The 26,341-nt window shown below is 41.8% G+C and overlaps 1 protein-coding gene across 1 annotated transcript in view; it reads left to right on the top strand.

Moving 5' to 3' along the window:
* LOC139757448 (solute carrier family 22 member 3-like) overlaps positions 1 to 26,341 on the top strand; it is a 149,441-nt gene that overhangs the window by 30,076 nt on the left and 93,024 nt on the right. Inside the window, exon 3 of the mRNA XM_071677973.1 lies at positions 24,069 to 24,176. Coding sequence (XP_071534074.1) covers positions 24,069 to 24,176 — 108 coding nt within the window. The remainder of the gene's footprint in view (positions 1 to 24,068; positions 24,177 to 26,341) is intronic.

Below are 26,341 nucleotides of genomic sequence, written 5' to 3'. Positions count from 1 at the left end.
CACACACACTTACCACTCTCTTTATATTGACATTACTGACAAGTTCAAAAGTAAACTACGTCTTGGCGTTATTTACAGATCTCCTAAGCAAAAAGAAGACCACGATATCATACAATGAAATCAAAACTGTAATGAACAGTAAAGAGGTTATGATAGCAGGAGACTTCAATAGTCCAAACACAAACTGGAACAAGTTAACAGGTGACCGAGAGGGAACGAGACTAACGGAACTGATTGAAGACACTTTTCTAGATCAGTTGATTAAAAAACCAACAAGAGGTAAAGACATTCTTGATCTTGTCCTCACCTGTGACACAAACTTAATCAACTCTTGCGAAGTAGGCGAGAGCTTGTCAAGCAGCGATTACATTTTGATTAGATTAGAGATCAATTTGGATTATGAAATATATGACAATAAACTCTTGATCCTAGATTATAGGCAAGCACATTTTGAAAGTATTAGACACGAAATTCGCAGTACCAATTATACAAAACTTCTTGACGTTCACACAGTAAAGGAAATGTGGAATGATTCTAAAAACACACTACACAAGATTGACAATAAACATCTTCCACGAATATCAAAGAGAACTTGCAATATTTCAAAACCATCATGGATGAACAGGAGAATAGAAGGACTAATTTGCCAAAAAAGAGAAAACATATAAGAACTTCAAATACTTGGGAACCGATGAAAATCTCCAGGAATTAACCAAAATCCAAAGAGAATATAAGGTCATAAGACAGAGTAAACGTGACGAAGAAAAAAGAATTCTCTTAAAGGTTAAGAATAATACTAAGGAATTCTTCAAATATATAAGACAAAGGAAGACAGTAAAAGAAGGAATTTGACCATTACGAAACGAACATGACACACTAACTACTGACGACAAGGAAATGGCCACCATACTGAATGATTCTTGTAACTCCGTATTGACAACTGAAGAAACATCTCGAATACCACAACCAATGAAAATGTTACAAGGATCTGATGAAGAAGAGTTGAAGGTTAGAGAAATAAAGAACTCTGGAGTATTTCAATACCTGGACCAATTAAATCATAACAAATCCAACGGCCCAGATCACTTAGCTCCAAGATTTTTAAAAGAGGTCAGGAGACAGCTGATATACACCATAACAAAAATATTCAACAAATCTCTATAAGATGGTCAGGTGCCAACTGACTGGAAACTAGCAAATATTATTGCTGTATACAAAAAAGGAAACAAAAAATGTGCCTTGAACTACCGCCCAATTAGCCTTACGTCAATGTTAGGTAAAATGATGGAAAAAATAATACGAGATAAAATTGTCACGTTTCTAGAACACAAAATTGTATTGGACAATCAACACGGTTTCCGCTATAGAAGATCCTGACTGACGAATTTGTTGGAATTTTTTAATGTTATTTATCAGAACTGGGACGAAAATTTACCGTCTGACGTAGTATATTTAGATTTCCAAAAGGCTTTCGACAAAGAACCTCACAAGAGACTTTCATATAAACTCAAAGCACACGGAATCAGTGAAGAACTCTGTACATGGATCAGAGACTGGCTTACCGGAAGAAAGCAACGTGTAGTATTAAACGGCGAAGCCTCACATTGGCTAGACGTAACGAGTGGTGTGCCACAGGGGTCGCTCCTAGGCCCAATTCTTTTCATGATATACATTAATGACCTAAAACTCGGTCTCATATCTAAGATCATGAGATTTGCTGACGATACTAATCTAGGAGGCAGAGCTGTATCTTAACTTACTAACAGAGTGGTCAGACAAATGGCAAATGAAGTTTAATGTAGACAAGTGTAAAGTTATGCACTTTGGAGACAAGGAAAATATGCGTTACGACTACAAACTATTCGGAAACTTTCTAACTAAAGGAAATGAAGAAAAGAACCTTGGAGTTGTCATTAGCAACAATCTGAAGGACACTAAACAGTATCAAACAACAAGTAAAAACAGGCAACTAAATATCAGGTTTCATAGCCAGGAACATAGATTACAAGACACCAGAAACAATTCTCACACTTTACAATCCTCTAGTAAGACCACAATTTTGGTCTCGAAATCATGAAAAAGACGAGGAAAGATTAGAGCAAGTACAAAGACGCGCGACGAAATTAATCCCATCCCTTACAAATATGGCATACGAAATGAGATTAAAACGATTGAATCTCTTCTCCCTTAAAAACGTAGACTTCGCGGCGACTTAATCCAAGTTTTCAGAATTTTAGTGCGATGACGTAAATCGCGAACATCTTTTCGAAGTACAAGAAAGTACGGATACCAGGATGAATGGAATAAAACTCAAAGCTAGAAGATGTAATATGAACGTGGGGAAAAACATCTTTTCCAGTTGGTGTGTTGAGCACCGAAATAAGTTACTGTCAGACATAGTGAATGCTAAGACTATAAATACCTTCAAAAGTCGTTTTGACAAATATTTTATAAATTCAGATATACTGAGAAAAACACAAGAAATAAACTGTATAAACGACAGCGGTAACAAGGACAGCAGAAAGCTAATGTGCAGCAGCGTGGAGTTGGTGATACCATTAAAAAATTTTGGGCTGAATTACATTTCTTGTCAATCTAAACTCCGTTTCTTTTTTTTTATTTTTACCAAACAACCCAGTCGTGGACCAATCAAGGCCCATGCCATCTGTCTTTCGCATATAAACTCATGGAAAAGACGAAAATTTACAAACATTTCTTCCTTTTCTAAACAATTTAGTACCTTCTCTCATCTTTACTGAGGAAGTAGAACATAATGGTATGTTACCAATTTTAGATTGCATGATTTATAGGGATGGAAACATGTTTAAGTTAAGCATATAAAGAAAACCCACCAATGTTTGTTCATGTATTCACTATTATTTATCTCAACATGACAGACTTAATTATCATAATTCCAGTCTATGTTCCCTTGGGCATTACGTATATGCAGTCCGGAATCTATTCATGATGAGTTTGAGAAGGTATATTCTACTGGATCCAAGTTTAAGCACCTTACATCTTTCTTTGATAAATCTCATAGGTTGGCAAAGAATTCATCTTATAGGTCTAAACTCACTTGGCGCCCTTCTCTATTCCTTCTTTTGGAAAATTAAAAACGAGAGGGGGAGGATTTCCAGCGTTATATATATATATATATATATATATATATATATATATATATATATATATATATATATATATATATATATATATATATATATATATATATATTGGATCTGGCAGCGGATGGAACCATGGAAGCGGAAGTGGATTATAGGGTGGGGGAGGGGGCGAAAATTCTGGGGGCCTTGAAGAATGTGTGGAAGTCGAGAACATTATCTCGGAAAGCAAAAATGGGTATGTTTGAAGGAATAGTGGTTCCAAAAATGTTGTATGGTTGCGAGGCGTGGGCTATGGATAGAGTTGTGCGCAGGAGGATGGATGTGCTGGAAATGAGATGTTTGAGGACAATGTGTGGTGTGAGGTGGTTTGATCGAGTGAGTAACGTAAGGGTAAGAGAGATGTGTGGAAATAAAAAGAGCGTGGTTTTGAGAGCAGAAGAGGGTGTTTTGAAGTGGTTTGGGCACATGGAGAGAATGAGTGAGGAAAGATTGACCAAGAGGATATATGTGTCGGAGGTGGAGGGAACGAGGAGAAGAGGGAGACCAAATTGGAGGTGGAAAGATGGAGTGAAAAAGATTTTGTGGGATCGGGGCCTGAACATGCAGGAGGGTGAAAGGAGGGCAAGGAATAGAGTGAATTGGAGCGATGTGGTATACCGGGGTTGACGTGCTGTCAGTGGATTGAATCAAGGCATGTGAAGCGACTGGGGTAAACCATGGAAAGCTGTGTAGGTATGTATATTTGCGTGTGTGGACGTATGTATATACATGTGTATGGGGGGGGGGGGGTTGGGCCATTTCTTTCGTCTGTTTCCTTGCGCTACCTCGCAAACGCGGGAGACAGCGACAAAGTATAATAAAAAAAATATAAGGAAGGAGTAGCAATACTCCTGAAACAGGAGTTGTGGGAGTATGTGATAGAATGTAAGAAAGTAAATTCTCGATTAATATGGGTAAAATTGAAAGTTGATGGAGAGAGGTGGGTGATTATTGGTGCATATGCACCTGAGCATGAGAAGAAAGATCATGAGAGGCAAGTGTTTTGGGAGCAGCTGAATGAGTGTGTTAGCGGTTTTGATGCACGAGACCGGGTTATAGTGATGGGTGATTTGAATGCAAAGGTGAGTAATGTGGCAGTTGAGGGAATAATTGGTATGCATGGGGTGTTCAGTGTTGTAAATGGAAATGGTGAAGAGCTTGTAGATTTATGTGCTGAAAAAGGACTGATGATTGGGAATACCTGGTTTAAAAAGCGAGATATACATAAGTATACTTATGTAAGTAGGAGAGATGGCCAGAGAGCGTTATTGGATTACGTGTTAATTGACAGGCGTGCGAAAGAGAGACTTTTGGATGTTAATGTGCTGAGAGGTGCAACTGGAGGGATGTCTGATCATTATCTTGTGGAGGCTAAGGTGAAGATTAGTATGGGTTTTCAGAAAAGAGGAGTGAATGTTGGGGTGAAGAAGGTGGTGAGAGTAAGTGAGCTTGGGAAGGAGACCTGTGTGGGGAAGTACCAGGAGAGACTGTGTACAGAATGGAAAAAGATGAGAACAATGGAAGTAAGGGGAGTGGGGGAGGAATGGGATGTATTTAGGGAATCAGTGATGGCTTGCGCAAAAGATGCTTGTGGCATGAGAAGAGTGGGAGGTGGGCTGTTTAGAAAGGGTAGTGAGTGGTGGGATGAAGAAGTAAGAGTATTAGTGAAAGAGAAGAGAGAGGCATTTGGACGATTTTTGCAGGGAAAAAATGCAATTGAGTGGGAGAAGTATAAAAGAAAGAGACAGGAGGTCAAGAGAAAGGTGCAAGAGGTGAAAAAAAGGGCAAATGAGAGTTGGGGTGAGAGACTATCAGTAAATTTTAGGGAGAATAAAAAGATGTTCTGGAAGGAGGTAAATAGGGTGCGTAAGACAAGGGAGCAAATGGGAACTTCAGTGAAGGGCGTAAATGGGGAGGTGATAACAAGTAGTGGTGATGTGAGAAGGAGATGGAATGAGTATTTTGAAGGTTTGTTGAATGTGTCTGATGACAGAGTGGCAGATATAGGGTGTTTTGGTCGAGGTGGAGTGCAAAGTGAGAGGGTTAGGGAAAATGATTTGGTAAACAGAGAAGAGGTAGTAAAAGCTTTGCGGAAGATGAAAGCCGGCAAGGCAGCAGGTTTGGATGGTATTGCAGTGGAATTTATTAAAAAAGGGGGTGACTGTATTGTTGACTGGTTGGTAAGGTTATTTAATGTATGTATGACTCATGGTGAGGTGCCTGAGGATTGGCGGAATGCGTGCATAGTGCCATTGTACAAAGGCAAAGGGGATAAGAGTGAGTGCTCAAATTACAGAGGTATAAGTTTGTTGAGTATTCCTGGTAAATTATATGGGAGGGTATTGATTGAGAGGGTGAAGGCATGTACAGAGCATCAGATTGGGGAAGAGCAGTGTGGTTTCAGAAGTGGTAGAGGATGTGTGGATCAGGTGTTTGCTTTGAAGAATGTATGTGAGAAATACTTAGAAAAGCAAATGGATTTGTATGTAGCATTTATGGATCTGGAGAAGGCATATGATAGAGTTGATAGAGATGCTCTGTGGAAGGTATTAAGAATATATGGTGTGGGAGGCAAGTTGTTAGAAGCAGTGAAAAGTTTTTATCGAGGATGTAAGGCATGTGTACGTGTAGGAAGAGAGGAAAGTGATTGGTTCTCAGTGACTGTAGGTTTGCGGCAGGGGTGTGTGATGTCTCCATGGTTGTTTAATTTGTTTATGGATGGGGTTGTTAGGGAGGTAAATGCAAGAGTCCTGGAAAGAGGGGCAAGTATGAAGTCTGTTGGGGATGAGAGAGCTTGGGAAGTGAGTCAGTTGTTGTTCGCTGATGATACAGCGCTGGTGGCTGATTCATGTGAGAAACTGCAGAAGCTGGTGACTGAGTTTGGTAAAGTGTGTGGAAGAAGAAAGTTAAGAGTAAATGTGAATAAGAGCAAGGTTATTAGGTACAGTAGGGTTGAGGGTCAAGTCAATTGGGAGGTGAGTTTGAATGGAGAAAAACTGGAGGAAGTGAAGTGTTTTAGATATCTGGGAGTGGATCTGTCAGCGGATGGAACCATGGAAGCGGAAGTGGATCATAGGGTGGGGGAGGGGGCGAAAATTTTGGGAGCCTTGAAAAATGTGTGGAAGTCGAGAACATTATCTCGGAAAGCAAAAATGGGTATGTTTGAAGGAATAGTGGTTCCAACAATGTTGTATGGTTGCGAGGCGTGGGCTATGGATAGAGTTGTGCGCAGGAGGATGGATGTGCTGGAAATGAGATGTTTGAGGACAATGTGTGGTGTGAGGTGGTTTGATCGAGTAAGTAACGTAAGGGTAAGAGAGATGTGTGGAAATAAAAAGAGCGTGGTTGAGAGAGCAGAAGAGGGTGTTATGAAATGGTTTAGGCACATGGAGAGAATGAGTGAGGAAAGATTGACCAAGAGGATATATGTGTCGGAGGTGGAGGGAACGAGGAGAAGAGGGAGACCAAATTGGAGGTGGAAAGATGGAGTGAAAAAGATTTTGTGTGATCGGGGCCTGAACATGCAGGAGGGTGAAAGGAGGGCAAGGAATAGAGTGAATTGGAGCGATGTGGTATACAGGGGTTGACGTGCTGTCAGTGGATTGAATCAAGGCATGTGAAGCGTCTGGGGTAAACCATGGAAAGCTGTGTAGGTATGTATATTTGCGTGTGTGGACGTGTGTATGTACATGTGTATGGGAGGGGGGGTTGGGCCATTTCTTTCGTCTGTTTCCTTGCGCTATCTCGCAAACGCGGGAGACAGCGAAAAAAGAAAAAAAAAAATATATATATATATATATATATATTCCCTGGGGATAAGGGAGAAAGAATACTTCCCACGTATTCCCTGCGTGTCGTAGAAGGCGACTAAAAGGGGAGGGAGCGGGGGGCTGGAAATCCTCGTCTCTCGTTTTTTTTTTTTAATTTTCCAAAAGAAGGAACAGAGAATTGGGCCAGGTGAGGGTATTCCCTCAAAGGCCCATTCCTCTGTTCTTAACGCTACCTCGCTAATGCGGGAAATGGCGAAGTTTGAAAATATATATATATATATATATATATATATATATATATATATATATATATATATATATATATATATATATATATATATATATATATATAAATGTGTGTACGTGTAGGAAGAGAGGAAAGTGATTGGTTCTCAGTGAATGTAGGTTTGCGGCAAGAGTGTGTGATGTCTCCATGTTTGTTTAATTTGTTTATGGATGGGGTTGTTAGGGAGGTGAATGCAAGAGTTTTGGAAAGAGGGGAGAGTATGAAGTATGTTGGGGATGAGAGAGCTTGGGAAGTGAGTCAGTTGTTGTTCGCTGATGATACAGCGCTGGTGGCTGATTCATGTGAGAAACTGCAGAAGCTGGTGACTGAGTTTGGTAAAGTGTGTGAAAGAAGAAAGTTAAGAGTAAATGTGAATAAGAGCAAGGTAATTAGGTACAGTAGGGTTGAGGGTCAAGTCAATTGGGAGGTAAGTTTGAATGGAGAAAAACTGGAGGAAGTAAAGTGTTTTAGATATCTGGGAGTGGATCTGACAGCGGATGGAACCATGGAAGCGGAAGTGGATCATAGGGTGGGGGAGGGGGCGAAAATCCTGGGAGCCTTGAAGAATGTGTGGAAGTCGAGAACATTATCTCGGAAAGCAAAAATGGGTATGTTTGAAGGAATAGTGGTTCCAACAATGTTGTATGGTTGCGAGGCGTGGGCTATGAATAGATTTGTGCGCAGGAGGATGGATGTGCTGGAAATGAGATGTTTGAGGACAATATGTGGTGTGAGGTGGTTTGATCGAGTAAGTAACGTAAGGGTAAGAGAGATGTGTGGAAATAAAAAGAGCATGGTTGAGAGAGCAGAAGAGGGTGTTTTGAAATGGTTTAGGCACATGGAGAGAATGAGTGAGGAAAAATTGACCAAGAGGATATATGTGTCGGAGGTGGAGGGAACGAGAAGTGGGAGACCAAATTGGAGATGGAAAGATGGAGTGAAAAAGATTTTGTGTGATCGAGGCCTGAACATGCAGGAGGGTGAAAGGAGGGCAAGGAATAGAGTGAATTGGATCGATGTGGTATACCGAGGTTGACGTGCTGTCAGTGGATTGAATCAGGGCATGTGAAGCGTCTGGAGTAAACCATGGAAAGCTGTGTAGGTATGTATATTTGCGTGTGTGGACGTATGTATATACATGTGTATGGGGGTGGGTTGGGCCATTTCTTTCGTCTGTTTCCTCTGCGCTACCTCGCAAACGCGGGAGACAGCGACAAATATATATATATATATATATGTATATATATATATATATATATATATATATATATATATATATATATATATATATATATATATATATATATATATATATATATACCACATCGTTCTAATTCACTCTATTTCTTGCACGCCTTTCACCCTCCTGCATGTTCAGGCCCCGATCACTCAAAATCTTTTTCACTCCATCTTTCCACCTCCAATTTGGTCTCCCACTTCTCGTTCCCTACACCTCTGACACATATATCCTCTTGGTCAATCTTTCCTCACTCATTCCCTCCATGTGACCAAACCATTTCAAAACACCCTCTTCTGCTCTCTCAACCACACTCTTTTTATTTCCACACATCTCTCTTACCCTTATATTACTTACTCGATCAATCCACCTCACACCACATATTTTCCTCAAACATCTCATTTCCAGCACATCCACCCTGCTGCGCACAACTCTATCCATAGCCCACGCCTCGCAACCATACAACATTGTTGGAACCACAATTCCTTCAAAGATACCCATTTTTGCTTTCCGAGATAATGTTCTCGACTTCCAAACATTCTTGAAGGCTCACAGAAATTTTGCCCCCTCCCCCACCCTGTGATTCACTTCCGCTTTCATGGTTCCATCCGCTGCCAGATCCACTCCCAGATATCTCAAACACTTTACTTCCTCCAGTTTTTCTCCATTCAAACTTACCTCCCAATTGCCTTGACCCTCAACCCTACTGTACCTAATAACCTTGCTCTTATTCACATTTACTCTTAACTTTCTTCTTCTACACACTTTACCAAACTCAGTCACCAGCTTCTGCAGTTTCTCACATGAATCAGCCACCAGCGCTGTATCATCAGCGAACAACAACTGACTCACTTCCCAAGCTCTCTCATCCACAACAGACTGCATACTTGCCCCTCTTTCCAAAACTCTTGCATTCACCTCCCTAACAACCTCATCCATAAACAAATTAAACAACCATGGAGACATCACACACCCCTGCCGCAAACCTACATTCGCTGAGAACCAATCACTTTCATCTCTTCCCACACGTACACATGCCTTACATACTTGATAAAAACTTTTCACTGCTTCTAACAACTTGCCTCCCACACCATATATTCTTAATACCTTCCACAGAGCATCTCTATCAAGTCTATCATATGCCTTCTCCAGATCCATAAATGCTACATACAAATCCATTTGCTTCTCTAAGTATTTCTCACATACATTCTTCAAAGCAAACACCTGATCCACACATCCTCTACCACTTCTGAAACCACACTGCTCTTCCCCAATCTGATGCTCTGTACATGCCTTCACCCTCTCAATCAATACCCTCCCATATAATTTACCAGGAATACTCAACAAACTTATACCTCTGTAATTTGAGCACTCACTCTTATCCCCTTTGCCTTTGTACAATGGCACTATGCAAGCATTCCGCCAATCCTCAGGCACCTTACCATGAATCATACATACATTAAATAACCTTACCAACCAGTCAACAATACAGTCACCCCCTTTTTTAATAAATTCCACTGCAATACCATCCAAACCTGCTGCCTTGCCGGCTTTCATCTTCCGCAAAGCTTTCACTATCTCTTCTCTGTTTACCAAATCATTTTCCCTAACCCTCTCCCTTTGCACACCACCTCGACCAAAACACCCTATATCTGCCACTCTATCATCAAACACATTCAACAAACCTTCAAAATACTCACTCCATCTCCTTCTCACATCACCACTACTTGTTATCACCTCCCCGTTAGCCCCCTTCACTGAAGTTCCTATTTGCTCCCTTGTCTTACTCACTTTATTTACCTCCTTCCAAAACATCTTTTTATTCTCCCTAAAATTTAATGATACTCTCTCACCCCAACTCTCATTTGCCCTCTTTTTCTCCTCTTGCACCTTTCTCTTGACCTCCTGCCTCTTTCTTTTATACATCTCCCACTCATTTGCATTTTTTTTCCCTGCAAAAATCGTCCAAATGCCTCTCTCTTCTCTTTCACTAATACCCTTACTTCTTCATCCCACCACTCACTACCCTTTCTAATCAACCCACCTCCCACGCTTCTCATGCCACAAGCATCTTTTGCGCAAGCCATCACTGCTTCCCTAAATACATCCAATTCCTCCCCCAATACCCTTACCTCCTTTGTTCTCACTTTTTTCCATTCTGTACTCAGTCTTCTGGTACTTCCTCACGCAAGTTTCCTTCCCAAGCTCACTTACTCTCACCACCCACTCTCTTCACCCCAACATTCTCTCTTTTTTTCTGAAAACCCCTACAAATCTTCACCTTCGCCTCCACAAGATAATGATCAGACATCCCTACAGTTGCGCCTCTCAGCACATTAACATCCAAAAGTCTCTCTTTCACGCGCCTATCAATTAACACGTAATCCAATAACGCTCTCTGGCCATCTCTCCTACTTACATACGTATACTTATTTATATCTCGCTTTTTAAACCAGGTATTCCCAATCACCAGTCCTTTTTGAGCACATAAATCTACAAGCTCTTCACCATTTCCATTTCCAATCTGAACACCCCATGTATACCAATTATTCCCTCAACTGCCACATTACTTATCTTTGCATTCAAATCACCCATCACTATAACCCGGTCTTGTGCATCAAAACCACTAACACACTCATTCAGCTGCTCCCAAAACACTTGCCTCTCATGATCTTTCTTTTCAGGCCCAGGTGCATATGCACCAATAATCACCCATCTCTCTCTATCAACTTTCAGTTTTACCCATATCAATCCAGAATTTCCTTTCTTACACTCTATCACATACTCCCACCACTCATGTTTCAGGAGTAGTGCTACTCCTTCCCTTGCTGTTGTTCTCTCACTAACCCCTGACTTTACTCCCCAGACATTCCCAAACCACTCTTCCCCTTTACCATTGAGCTTCGTTTCACTCAGAGCCAAAACATCCAGGTTCCTTTCCTCAAACATAATACCTATCTTTCCTTTTTTCTCATCTTGGTTACGTCCACACACATTTAGACACCCCAATCTGAACCTTCGAGGAGGATGAGCACTCCCCGCGTGACTCCTTCTTCTGTTTCCCCTTTTAGAAAGTTAAAATACTAGGAGGGGAGGGTTTCGAGCCCCGCGCTCCCGTCCCCTTCTGTCGACTTCTACGACACGTGAGGAATGCGTGGGAAGTATTCTTTCTCCTCTATCCCCAGGGATAATTAGTTATGTATATTTGCGTGTGTGGACGTGTATGTATATACATATGTATGTGGGTGGTTTGGGCCATTCTTCCGTCTGTTTCCTTGCGCTACCTCGCTAACGCGGGAGACAGCGACAAAGCAAATAAAAAAATGAAAAAATAATAATAATAATAATAATAATAATAATAATATAAAGTAAAGTGTGTGAAAGAAGAAAGTTAAGAGTAAATGTGAATAAGAGCAAGGTTATTAGGTACAGTAGGGTTGAGGGTCAAGTCAACTGGGAGGTGAGTTTGAATGGAGAAAAACTGGAGGAAGTGAAGTGTTTTAGATATCTGAGAGTGGATCTGGCAGCGGATGGAACCATGGAAGCGGAAGTGGATCATAGGGTGGGGGAGGGGGCGAAAATTCTGGGAGCCTTGAAGAATGTGTGGAAGTCGAGAACATTATCTCGGAAAGCAAAAATGGGTATGTTTGAAGGAATAGTGGTTCCAACAATGTTGTATGGTTGCGAGGCGTGGGCTATGAATAGAGTTGTGCGCAGGAGGATGGATGTGCTGGAAATGAGATGTTTGAGGACAATATGTGGTGTGAGGTGGTTTGATCGAGTAAGTAACGTAAGGGTAAGAGAGATGTGTGGAAATAAAAAGAGCGTGGTTGAGAGAGCAGAAGAGGGTGTTTTGAAATGGTTCGGGCACATGGAGAGAATGAGTGAGGAAAGATTGACCAAGAGAATATATGTGTCGGAGGTGGAGGGAACGAGGAGAAGAGGGAGACCAAATTGGAGGTGGAAAGATGGAGTGAAAAAGATTTTGTGTGATCGGGGCCTGAACATGCAGGAGGGTGAAAGGAGGGCAAGGAATAGAGTGATTTGGAGCGATGTGGTATACCGGGGTTGACGTGCTGGCAGTGGATTGAATCAAGGCATGTGAAGCGTCTGGGGTAAACCATGGAAAGCTGTGTAGGTATGTATATTTGCGTGTGTGGACGTATGTATATACATGTGTATGGGGGTGGGTTGGGCCATTTCTCTCGTCTGTTTCCTTGCGCTACCTCGCAAACGCGGGAGACAGCGACAAAGCAAAAAAAAAAAAAAATATATATATATATATATATATATATATATATATATATATATATATATATATATATATATATATATATATATATGTATATATATTATATTCATTTATCTATTTTACTTTGTCGCTGTCTCCCGCGTCAACGAGGTAGCGCAAGGAAACAGGCGGAAGAATGGCGCAAACCACCCACATACACATGTATATACATATACGTCCACACACGCAAATATACATAACTATACATCTCAACGTAGACATATATATACACACACAGAAATATACATATATACACATGCATATAATTCATACTGTCTGCCTTTATTTATTCCCATCGCCACACCGCCACACATGAAGTAACATCCCCCTCCCCCTCATGTGCACGAGGTAGCGTTAGGAAAGGACAACAAAGGCCACATTCGTTCACACTCAGTCTCTAGCTGTCATGTATAATGCACCGAAACCACAGCTCCTTTCCACATCCAGGCCCCACAGAACTTTCCATGGTTTACCCCAGACGCTTCACATGCCCTGGTTCAGTTCATTGACAGCACGTCGACCCCGGTATACCACATCGTTCCAATTCACTCTATTCCTTGCACGCCTTTCACTCTCCCGCATGTTCAGGCCCGGTCACTCAAAATCTTTTTCACTCCATCTTTCCACCTCCAATTTGGTGTCCCACTTCTCCTCGTTCCTTCCACCGCTGACACATATATCCTCTTTGTCAATCTTTCCTCACTTATTTTCTCCATGTGACCAAATCATTTCAAAACACCCTCTTCTGCTCTCTCAACCACTCTCCTTTTGTTACCACACATCTCTCTTACCCTATTATTACTTACTCGATCAAACCTCTTCACACTACATATTGTCCTCAAACATCTCATTTCCAGCACATCCACCCTCCTGCGCACAACTCTATCTATAGCCCACGCCTCGCAACCATATAACATTGTTGGAACCACTGTTCTTTCAAACATACCCATTTTTGCTTTTCGAGATAATGTCCTCGACTTCCACACATTCTTCAACGCTCCCAGAACTTTCGTCCCCTCCCCCACCCTGTGATTCACTTCCGCTTCCATGGTTCCATCCGCTGCCAAATGCACTCCCAGATATCTAAGGCACTTCACTTCCTCCAGTTTTTCTCCATTCAAACTTATCTCCCAATTGATTTGTCCCTTAACCCTTCCGTACCTAATAACCTTGCTCTTATTCACATTTACTCTCAGCTTTCTTCTTTCACATAGTTTGCATATGAGTCCACGGGGAAAATGAAACACGATATGTTCCGAAATGCACTTTTGTGTAATAATCACATCATCAAGGGAGACTCAAGAAAGAAATATAACAGTTAATTGATATACATCGAAGAGACGAAGCTAGGACGCCATTTGGTAAACATGCGTTTGTCCAAGACAGACAACGAGCGTTCATAAACTTATCATTTTACAAATTTTTTTAACAATAAAGTCATCTATTTTGTATAGACTCTCACTAATATATAATCATAATTATTAGTGCATTCAATAATAGAAGATTCAATGATATTTCTCGTGGTAGTAGAGTTAGAGTTAATAACTGAGATGGCATTGCTCCAGTCAATACAATGATCATAGTTTTAAACGTGATTGAACAAGGCATTTAATTCTTATCCCGTTCTTATACTATATTTTTGTTGCTTAACTCTAACAGAAAGATCCTTACCAGTCTGCCCAACATAAAAGTTATCACCATTTCTACATGGCACTTTATAGATGCATCCAGGAGAATTTTCTGGTGAATTCCTGATTAAGATATTCTTTATGGATTTAAGCAACATGGGAAGTAAAGTAAAATTCTTATCAAAAGGGAGAAGTAAAAGATTCTTGGTGTCAATGGGAGGTTTGGGCTCAGCTCTATAAAATAATTTCTTTGCTAACTTAAGGGATTTATCAATGAAAGATCTAGGGTATTTTAACTTAGATCCAATAGAATATATCTTTTCGTACTCATCATCATCAATAAACTCTGGGCTGCAAATACGTAACGCCCTAAGGAACATAGATTGAAATGATAATTTAACCCTGTCATGGTGAGATAAGTACTAATGGATACATGAGGATACATTGGTGGGTTTTCTGTATATGCTAAACTTAAACTTGTTTTCTTGTCTATGGATCATGCAATCTAAAAATGGTAACATACCATTATTTTCATTTTCTACAGTAATTTTGATGGAAGGTACTAATTGTTAAGTAAGGGGAGAAATATTTGTAAATTTTCATTTGTTGGCCAAACACAAAGAACATCATCTACATACCTGAACCAAATTGCATTAGAAGGTTAGCTATACAGTTTCAAAAAATTTCATATAAGGATTACTTAATACAGGTGAAAGATGGTTACCCATTGCCATACCAGATTTTTGAGCATAATAATCTCCATTGAATTGAAATACAGTCTTTTATACACAATTTCATCAGTTCAATGAAAACAGACTTTGAAACAGATAAATGAATATCATCCAAGACATCAAATAAATATTCTAAAAGGTCATCAACAGGAACTTTTGTGAAAAGTGAGGAAACATCAAAGCTAACTAGTTTGAAATGAAAATTAACATTGATATTGTTTAGCTTGTTGATTAAATCTACATTGTTCATGATATTAGAATTTGATACCTTACCCACTAAAGGGCTTGATAAAGAAACTAACCATTTTGACAATTTATATGGAGCCTACTGAACTAACTATAGGTCTTGCTGGAAAATTCTGTTTATGTGTTTTGATAAGTCCATACATATATGGCAATGAAGAGGACAAAGATGACAAACTTTTGATAGGAGAACCATTACCTTTCAACAACAACTTCATTTCCTTATTGAAATGGAAATTAACTGCTTCTAAGGGATTTTTACTGAGTGTAGAATATGTTTAGTCATCATTTATAAGATCATTCATTTTAGATAAATAGTTACTTTTGCCTAAAGTCACAACAGTGTTAGCCTTATCTGCTATAGTAATATGCATATCCTTGTCTTTTTATAAAGTGTTGATAGCTCTTATAAATCTTTTAGGGCAATTAGGTTCAACTGGTTTTGACAAACTGGCATACACTAAACCCTTACAGATATTAATTTCATCATTAGTTAGATTATTGTATTTCTCTAAATTACAAAAAGACTTTGTAACATCAACACAGCTGGCTTCCCTGTGAGAGCACACAAAACTTAATCCACAAAGTCTTTTTGTACAACCCTATCTATAGCCCATGCCTCACAACCATATAACATTGTTGGAACCATTATTCCCTCAAACATACCCATTTTTGCTCTCCGAGATAACGTTCTCGCCTTCCACAAATTCTTCAACGCTCCCAGAACCTTCGCTCCCTCCCCCACCTTGTGACTCACTTCCGCTGCCAAATCCACTCCCATATATCTAAAACGCTTCACTTCCTCCAGTTTTTCCCCATTCAAACTTACCTCCCAATTGACTTGTCCCTCAGCCCTACTGTACCTAATAACCTTCCTCTTATTCTCATTTACTCTCAGGTTTCTTCTTTCACACACTTTACCAAACTTAGTCACCAGCTTCTGCAGTTTCTCACACGAATCAGCCACCAGCGCTGTATCATCAGCGAACAACAACTGACTCACTTCCCAAGCCCTCTCATCTACAACAGACTGCAAACTTGCCCCTCTCTCCAAAACTCTTGCATTCACCTCCCTAACAACCCCATCCATAAACAAATTAAACAACCATATACACATCACGCATCCCTGCCTCAAACGGACATTCCCTGAGTCACTTTCCTCTCTTCCTTACAGCATCGGTAAAAACTTTTCACTGCTTCTATCAACTTATCTCCCACACCATATACTCTTAATATCTTCCACAGAGCATCTCTATCAACTCTATCATGTGCCTTCTCCAGATCCTTAAATGCAAAATACAAATCCACTTGTTTTTCTAAGTATTTGTCACATACATTCTTCATAGCAAACACCTGATCCACACATCCTTTACCACTTCAAAAACCACACTGCTCTCCCCCAGTCTGATGCTCTGTACATGCCTTCACCCTCTCAATCAATACCCTCCCATATAATTTCCCAGGAATACTCAACAAACTTATACCTCTGTAATTTGAACACTCACCTTTATCCCCTATGCCTTTGTACAATGGCACTATGCATGCTTCACCATGAACCATACATACATTGAATATCCTCACCTACCAGTCAACAACACAGTCACTCCTTTTATAATAAATTCCACAGCAATACCATTCAAACCCGTCGCCTTGCCGGCTTTCATCTTCCGCAAAGCTTTCACTATCTCTTCTCTGTTTACCAAATCATTCTCCCTGACCCGCTCACTTCGCACACCACCTCGACCAGAAGACACTATGTCTGCCAAACTATCATCAAACACATTCAACAAACCTTCCAAATACTCACTCCATCTCCTTTTCACTTCACCGCTTCTTGTCATTACCTCCCTATTTGCCCCTTCCCATGCATTCCCCGCGTGTCGTATAAGGCGACTAAAGGAGACGGGAGAGGGGGGACTAGAAACCCTTTCCTTGTGTTTTAACTTTCTAAAAGGGGTAACAGAAGAAGGAGTCATGCGGGGATTACTCATCCTCCTCGAAGGCTCAGATTGGCGGTGTCTAAATGTGTGTGGATGTAACCAAGATGAGAAAAAAGGAGACATAGGTTGTATGTTTGAGGAAAGGAACCTTGTTGTTTTGGCTATAAGTGGAACGAAGCTCAAGGGTAAAGGAGAAGAGTTATTTGGGAATGTCTTGGGAATAAAGTCAGGGGTTGGTGAGAGGAGAAATGCAAAGGAAGGAGTAGCACTACTCCTGAAGCAGGAGTTGTGGGAGTATGTGATAGAGTGTAAGAAAGTAAACTCTAGATTGATATGGGTAAAACTAAAAGTGGATGGAGACAGAAGGGTGATTATTGGTGCATATGCACCTGGTCATGAGAAGAAAGGTCAAGATAGGCAAGTGTTTTGGTAGTAGCTGAGAGAGTGTGTTAGGCTTTGATGCACGAGACTGGGTTATAGTGATGGGTGATTTGAATGCAAAGGTGGGTAATGTGGCAGTTGAGGATATAATTGATGTACGTTGGATGTTCAGTGTTCTAAATGGAAATGGTGAAGAGCTTGTGGATTTGTGTGCTGAAAAAGCACTGGTGATTGGTAATACCTGGTTTAAAAAGAGAGATATACATAAGTATACGTATGTAAGTAGGAGAGAAGACGAGAGAGCGCTATTGGATTACGCGGTAATTGACAGGCTTGTGAAAGAGAGACTTTTGGATGTTAATGTGCTGAGAGGTGCAACTGGAGGGATGTCTGATGGTTATCTTGTGGAGGCGAAGGTGAAGATATGTAGAGGTTTTCAGTAAAGAAGAGAGAATGAGGAAATGAAGAGAGTGGTGAGAGTAAGCTTGGAAAGGAGACTTGTGTGAGGAAGTACCGGGAGAGATTGAGAGCAAAATGGAAAAATGTGAGAGCAAATGACGTAAGGGGAGTGGAGGAGGAATGGGATGTATTTAGGGAAGCAGTGATGGCTAGCGCAAAAGATGCTTGTGGCATGAGAAAGGTGGGAGGCGGGCAGATTAGAAAGGGTATTGAGTGGTGGGATGAAGAAGTAAGATTGTTAGTGAAAGAGAAGAGAGAGGCTTTTGGACGATTTTTGCAGGGAAATAGTGCAAATGACTGGGAGATGTATAAAAGAAAGAGGAAAGGAGGTCAAGAGAAAGGTGCAAGAGGTGATAAAGAGGGCAAATAAGAGTGGGAGTGAGAGAGTATCAGTGGATTCTCGGGAGAATTAAAAGATGCTTGGAAGGATATATATGTATATATATATATATATATATATATATATATATATATATATATATATATATATATATATATATATATATATATATATATATATTATCCCTGGGAATAGGGGAGAAAGAATACTTCCCACGTATTCACTGCGTGTCGTAGAAGGCGACTAAAAGGGGAGGGAAGGGGGGGGGGGGGGGGCTGGAAATCCTCCCCTCTTGTTTTTTTTTTTTTTTTTTAATTTTCCAAAAGAAAAAACAGAGAAGGGGGCCAGGTGAGGATATTCCCTCAGAGGCCCAGTCCTCTGTTCTTAACGCTACCTTGCTAATGCGGGAAATGGCGAATAGTTTGAAAGAAAGAAAAAAGATATATATATATATATATATATATATATATATATATATATATATATATATATATATATATATATATATATATATATATGAGAAAAAAGGAGAGATAGGTAGTATGTTTGAGGAAAGGAACCTGATGTTTTGGATGTGAGTGAAACGAATCTCAAGGGTAAAGGGGAAGAGTGGTTTGAGAATGTCTTGGGAGTAAAGTCAGGGGTTAATGAGGACAAGAGCAAGGGAAGGAGTGGCACTACTCCTGAAACAAGAGTGGTGGGAGTATTTGATAGAGTGTGAGAAGGTAAACTTTATATTGATATGGTTAAAACTGAAAGTGGATGGAGAGAGATGGGTGATTATTGGTGCATATGCACCTGGGCATGAGAAGAAAGATCATGAGAGGCAAGTGTTTTGGGAGCAGCAGAGTGTGTTAGTAGTTTTGTTGCACGAGACCGGGTTATAGTGGTGGGTGATTTGAATGCAAAGGTGAGCAATGTGGCAGTTGAGGGAATGATTGGTGTACATGGGGTGTTTAGTGTTGTAAATGGAAATGGTGAAAAGCTTGTAAATTTAGGTTCTGAAAAAGGGCTGGTGATTGGGATACCTGGTTTAAAAAGAGAGATATACATAAGTATGCGTATGTAAGTAGGAGAGATGGCCAGAGAGCGTTCTTGGATTACGTTTTAATTGATAGGCACGCGAAAGAGAGAATTTTGGATGTTGATGTGCTGTATTTTGAAGGTTTGTTGAATGTGTTTGAAGATAGAGTGGCAGATATAAGGTGTATTGGTCGAGGTGGTTTGCAAAGTGAGAGGGTTAGAGAGAATGATTTGGTGAACAGAGAAGAGGTACTAAAAGCTTGGCGGAAGATGAAAGCCGGCAAGCCAGCGGGTTTAGATGGTTTTGCAGTGGAATTTATCAAAAAAAGGGGTGACTGTATTGTTGACTGGTTGGACTGGTGTATGCCTTATGGTTAGGTGCCTGAGGATTGGCAGAATGATTGCATAGTGCCATTGAAGAAAGGCAAAGGAGATGAAAGTGAGTGCTCAAATTACCGAGGTATAAGTTTGTTGAGTATTCCTGGGAAATTATATGGGAGGGTATTGATTGAGAAGGTGAAGGCATGTACAGATCATCAGATTGCGGAGGAGCAGAGTGGTTTCAGATGTGGTAGAGGATGTGTGGACCAGGTGTTTGCTTTGAAGAATGTATGTGAGAAATACTTAGAAAAGCAAATGGATTTGTATGTAGCATTTATGGATCTAGAGAAAGCATATGATAGAGTTGATAGAGATGCTCTGTGGAAGGTATAAAGAATATATGGTGTGGGAGGCAAGTTGTTAGAAGCAGTGAAAAGTTTTTATCGAGGATGTAAGGCATGTGTAAGTGTAGGAAGAGAGGAAAGTGATTGGTTCTCAGTGAATGTTGGTTTGCGGCAGGGGTGCGTGATGTCTCTACGGTTGTTTAATTTGTTTATGGATGGGGTTGTTAGGGAGGTGAATGCAAGAGTTTTGGAAAGAGGGGCAAATATGCAGTCTGTTGTGGATGAGAGAGCTTGGGAAGTGAGTCGGTTGTTGTTCGCCGATGATACAGCGCTGGTGGCTGATTCGTGTGAGAAACTGCAGAAGTTGGTGACTGAGTATGGTAAAGTGTGTGAGAAGAGAAAGCTGAGAGTAAATGTGAATAAGAGCAAGGTTATTAGGTACAGTAGGGTTGAGGGACAAGTCAATTGGGAGGTAAGTTTGAATGGAGAGAAATTGCAGGAAGTGAAGTGTTTGAGATATCTGGGAGTGGATTTGGCAGCGGATGGAATCATGGAAGCGGAAGAGAATCATAGGGTTGGGGAGGGGGCGAAAGTTTTGGGAGCGTTGAAGAATGTGTGGAAGTCGAGAACGTTATCTTGGAAAGCAAAAATGAGTATGTTTGAAGGAATAGCGGTTCCAACAATGTTATATGGTTGCGAGGCGTGGGCTATAGATAGAGGTGTGCGCAGGAGGGTGGATATGCTGTAAATGAGATGTTTGAGGACAATATGTGGTTTGAGGTGGTTTGATCGAGTAAGTAATGAAATGGTAAGAGAAATGTGTGGTAATAAAAAGAGTGTGGTTGAGAGAGCAGAAGAGGGTGTTTTGAAATGGTTTGATCACATGGAGAGAATGTGTGAGGAAAGATTGACAAAGAAGATACATGTGTCAGAGGTGGAAGGAACGAGAAGAAGTGGGAGACCAAATTGGAGGTGGAAAGATGGAGTGAAAAAGATTTTGAGTGATCGGAGCCTGAACATGCAGGAGGGTGAAAGGCATGCAAGGAATAGAGTGAATTAGAACGATGTGGTATACCGGGGTCGAGTGGTGTCAATGGATTGAACCAGGGCATGTGAAGCGTCTGGGGTAAACCATGGAAAGTTCTGTGGGGCCTGGATGTGGAATGGGTGCTGTGTTTTCGGTGCATTATTACATGACAGCTAGTGACTGAGTGTGATTGAATGTGGCCTTTGTTCTCTTTTTCCTAGCGCTATCTCTCGCACATAAAGGGGGAAGGGGGTTGTTATTTTATGTGTGGCGGGGTGGCGACGGTAATGAATAAGGGAAGGCAGTATGAATTATATACATGTGTATATATGTATATGTCTGTGTGTGTATAACTATGTATACGTTGAGATGTATAGGTATGGATATTTGCGTGTGTGGACGTGTACGTATATACATGTGTATGTGGGTGGGTTGGGCCATTCTTTCGTCTGTTTCCTTGCGCTACCTCGCTAACGCGGGAGACCGCGACAAAGTATAATGAAAATAAAAAGAATGAATTAATAAATAAATAAATAAATAAACAAATATATATATATATATATATATATATATATATATATATATATATATATATATATATATATATATATATATATATATTTTTTTTTTTTTTTTTTTTTCTTTTATTCATCTATCTATTTTACTTTGTCGCTGTCTTCCGCGTTAGCGAGATAGCGCAAGGAAACAGACGAAAGAATGGCCCAACCCACCCACATACACATGTATATACGTACACGTCCACACACGCAAATATCCATACCTATACATCTCAACGTATACATAGTTATACACACACAGACATATACATATATACACATGTACATAATTCATACTGTCTGCCTTTATTCATTCCCATCGCCACCCCGCCACACATGAAATAACATCCCCCTCCCCCCGCATGTGTGCGAGGTAGCGCTAGGAAAAGACAACAAAGGCCACATTCATTCACACTCCGTCATGTAATAATGCACCGAAACCAGAGCTCCCTTTCCACATCCAGGCCCCACAGAACTTTCCATGGTTTACCCCAGACGCTTCACACGCCCTGGTTCAATTCATTGACAGCACGTCGACTCCGGTATACCGCATCGTTTCAATTCACTCTTCCTTGCACGCCTTTCACCCTCCTGCATGTTCAGGCCTCGATCACTGAAAATCTTTTTCACTCCATCTTTCCACCTCCAATTTGGTCTCCCACTTCTCCTCGTTCCCTCCACCTCTGACACATATATCCTCTTTGTCAATCTTTCCTTACTCATTCTCTCCATGTGACCAAACCATTTCAAAGCACCCTCTTCTGCTCTCTCAACCACACTCTTTTTTTTTTTTTACCACACATCTCTCTTACCCTATTATTACTTACTCGATCAAACCACCTCACACCACATATTGTCCTCAAACATCTCATTTCCAGCACATCCACCCTCTTCCGCACAGCTCTATCCATAGCCCACGCCTTGCAACCATATAACATTGTTGGAACGACTATTCCTTCAAACATACCCATTTTTGCTTTCCGAGATAATGTCCTCGACTTCCACACATTCTTCAAGGCTCCCAGAACTTTCGCCCCCCTCCCCCACTCTATGATTCATTTCCGTTTACATGGTTCCATCTGCTGCCAAATCCACTCCCAGATATCTAAAACACTTCACTTCCTGCAATTTCTCTCCATTCAAACTTACCTCCCAATTGACTTGTCCCTCAACCCTACTGTACCTAATAACCTTGCTCTTATTCACATTTACTCTCAGCTTTCTTCTTTCACACACTTTACCAAACCCAGTCACCAGCTTCTGCAGTTTCTCACCCGAATCAGCCACCAGCACTGTATCATCAGCGAACAACAACCGACTCACTTCACAAGCTCTCTCATCCACAACAGACTGCATACTTGCCCCTTTCCAAAACTCTTGCATTCATCTCCCTAACAACCCCATCCATAAAGAAATCAAACAACCATGGAGACATCACGCACCCCTGCCGCAAGCCAACATTCATTGAGAACCAATCACTTTCCTCTCTTCTTACACGTACACATGCTATGTGTAATTGACCACTAGTGTGGGAGATTAATGAAATATACTGAGACTCAAGAGCAGAACACAAGGCCGACTTGTTTACAACCAGAGTTCGGGTGGCAGCCACCAGAGCATCAGAAGGAAAATGACATCTATTTCAACACTGAGAGATGGTAAACGAGTGCAATTGAGAGATGGTAAACGAGAGGCAATTGAGAAATGGTAAACGAGTAAGGTAACTGAGAGATGGCAAACGAGAGGCAATTGAGAAATGGTAAACGAGTGAGGCAATCGAGAGATGGTAAACGAGTAAGGCAACTAGAACGAGAAATTTTATTACTGCAGTTGGTTTGATTCGAATGAGACTCTAAGTTGGATAAAGGTGCATTTTGACAAAAATCTAATGTATTCCCAGGGCTTATCCTGGTACCATCATTATCGGTCTCCTGTGAACTTTATCTGTCATGCCTTTATGCTTCTTTATGTACACTGACCAAACTTGAGAAACATGCACAAACTGAACACCTTGCTGAACATTTCTCTATCCATCAACTCGAATGCAAATGTAATATTTTTTTTATCTTTTTTATTTTTTATTTTTTTATTTTTTTATTTATTTATTTTTTTTTGTGTGTGTGTGTGTGTGTGTGTGTGTGTGTGTGTGTGTGTGTGTGTGTGTGTGTGTGTCCATCATAATAACAAGGGTGACAGTGCATACCGTACTGCAGTGTCTCGTTTTCTCTTCCAATGTTATTGTTGACAGAGGATTTCAACTTTCACTCCTTGGTCCATCGTTTGTGTTAGTCTCACTCGGTTAACTGATGTTTACATTTGTGTTCCCCAGGTGACGTGGGACAACATCAGCAGGCCGGATCCCTCCTGGCCGATCACCTCTTGTACTGACGGCTGGACCTACAATTACTCTCTGTACTACCCTACCATCACCTCACAGGTACGACTACCATCACCTCACAGGTACGACTACCATCACCTCACAGGTACGACTACCATCACCTCACAGGTACGACTACCATGACCTCACAGGTACGACTACCATTACCTCACAGGTACGACTACCATTACCTCACAGGTACGACTACCATTACCTCACAGGTACGACTACCATCACCTCACAGGTACGACTACCATGACCTCACAGGTACGACTACCATTACCTCACAGGTACGACTACCATGACCTCACAGGTACGACTACCATTACCTCACAGGTACGACTACCATCACCTGACAGGTACGACTACCATTACCTCACAGGTACGACTACCATTACCTCACAGGTACGACTACCATTACCTCACAGGTACGACTACCATCACCTGACAGGTACGACTACCATTACCTCACAGGTACGACTACCATCACCTCACAGGTACGACTACCATTACCAAAGTATGATCACAATTACCTGTGTACGTGTCAAGAAACATGCAAACATTATGTGATAATTATCTGGTGGTAAGGAGCCGCCGCTTCCTTGCCTCAGCAGATGAAGTAAGAAATACACTGAGGAGATATCTCGATCCCTCAACGTTCGAACTTGGTCTGTTTCCACAAACGGAGTGATTTATAGTAATGGGTTGCAAATCTATAACTAAAGTCTGCTTGTCTCAAGCAAAAGTTGTGTTAAAGAGTGTAAGGAAGTGACCCCGGACTGATGTGGGTACAGTAAGTGGATGACTATCAAGTACTTATATATCTGATCGCGAGAGAACTAAGGAAGGGAAATGAGTTGTTTGGGAAAAGCTGAATGAGTGTGTCAGCAGTTTATGTAAGGGATCGAGTGGTAGGTATTGATGTAGGCCAAGGGACGTCAGCCGTGTGTAATATAATACATTAGCGGATATGATCCTGAGTGGAATCCAAGATACGTGACCTAGACGTATTCCATGGCACTTCAGGTGGATTTGATCCGGAATGCATCACCTGAGTGTGTATTCAGGGCACGTCAGCTGGGCGTGATCTAGGGCACGTCAGCTGGGTGTGTTCCAGGGTACGTCAGCTGGGTGTGATCCAGGGTACGTCGGCTGGGTGTGATCCAGGGCACGTCAGCTGGGTGTGATCCAGGGCACGTCAGCTAGGTGTGTTCCAGGTTACGTCGGCTGGGTGTGATCCAGGGGACGTCAGCTGGGTGTGTATTCAGGGCACGTCAGCTGGGTGTGCTCCAGGGCACGTCAGCTGGGTGTGTTCCAGGATACGTCGGCTGGGTGTGATCCAGGGTACGTCAGCCGGGTGTGATCCAGGGTACGTCGGCTGGGTGTGATCCAGGGCACGTCAGCTGGGTGTGTTCCAGGGCACGCCAGCTGGGTGTGATCCAGGGTACGTCAGCTGGGTGTGTTCCAGGGCACGCCAGCTGTATGTGTTCCAGGGAACGTCAGCTGGGTGTGATCCAGGGCACATCAGCTGGGTGCGTTCCAGGGTACGTCAGCTGGGTGTGTTCCAGGGAACCTCAACTGGGTGTGTTCCAGGGCACGCCAGCTGGGTGTGATCCAGGGTACGTCAGCTGGGTGTGATCCAGGGCACGTCAGCTGGGTGTGATCCAGGGTACGTCAGCTGGGTGTGATTTAGGGCACGTCAGCTGGGTGTGTTCCAGGGCACGCCAGCTGGGTGTGTTCCAGGGAACGTCAGCTGGGTGTGATCCAGGGCACATCAGCTGGGTGCGTTCCAGGGTACGTCGGCTGGGTGTGATCCAGGGTACGTCAGCCGGGTGTGATCCAGGGTACGTCAGCTGGGCGTGATCCAGGGTACATCAGCTGGGTGTGATCCAGAGCACGTCAGCTGGGTGTGATCCAGGGCACGTCAGCTGGGTGTGTTCCAGGGTACATCAGCTGGGTATGTTCCAGGGCAAGTCAGCTGGGTGTGATCCAGGTTACGTCGGCTGGGTGTGATCCAGGGTACGTCAGCTGGGTGTGATTCAGGGCACGTTAGCTGGGTGTGATTCAGGGCACGTCAGCTGGGTGTGATTCAGGGCATGTCAGTTGGGTGTGATTCAGGGCATGTCAGCTGGGTGTGATTCAGGGCACGTCAGCTGGGTGTGATTCACGGCATGTCAGCTGGGTGTGATTCAGGGCACGTCAGCTGGGTCTGATTCAGGGCACGT

Source organism: Panulirus ornatus, chromosome 26 (assembly GCF_036320965.1).
Source record: "Panulirus ornatus isolate Po-2019 chromosome 26, ASM3632096v1, whole genome shotgun sequence".
NCBI classification, from domain to species: Eukaryota; Metazoa; Arthropoda; class Malacostraca; order Decapoda; family Palinuridae; genus Panulirus; species Panulirus ornatus.
The sequence above is the reverse complement of the archived record's forward strand: the minus strand, read 5'-3'. Positions and strand labels throughout refer to the sequence as shown.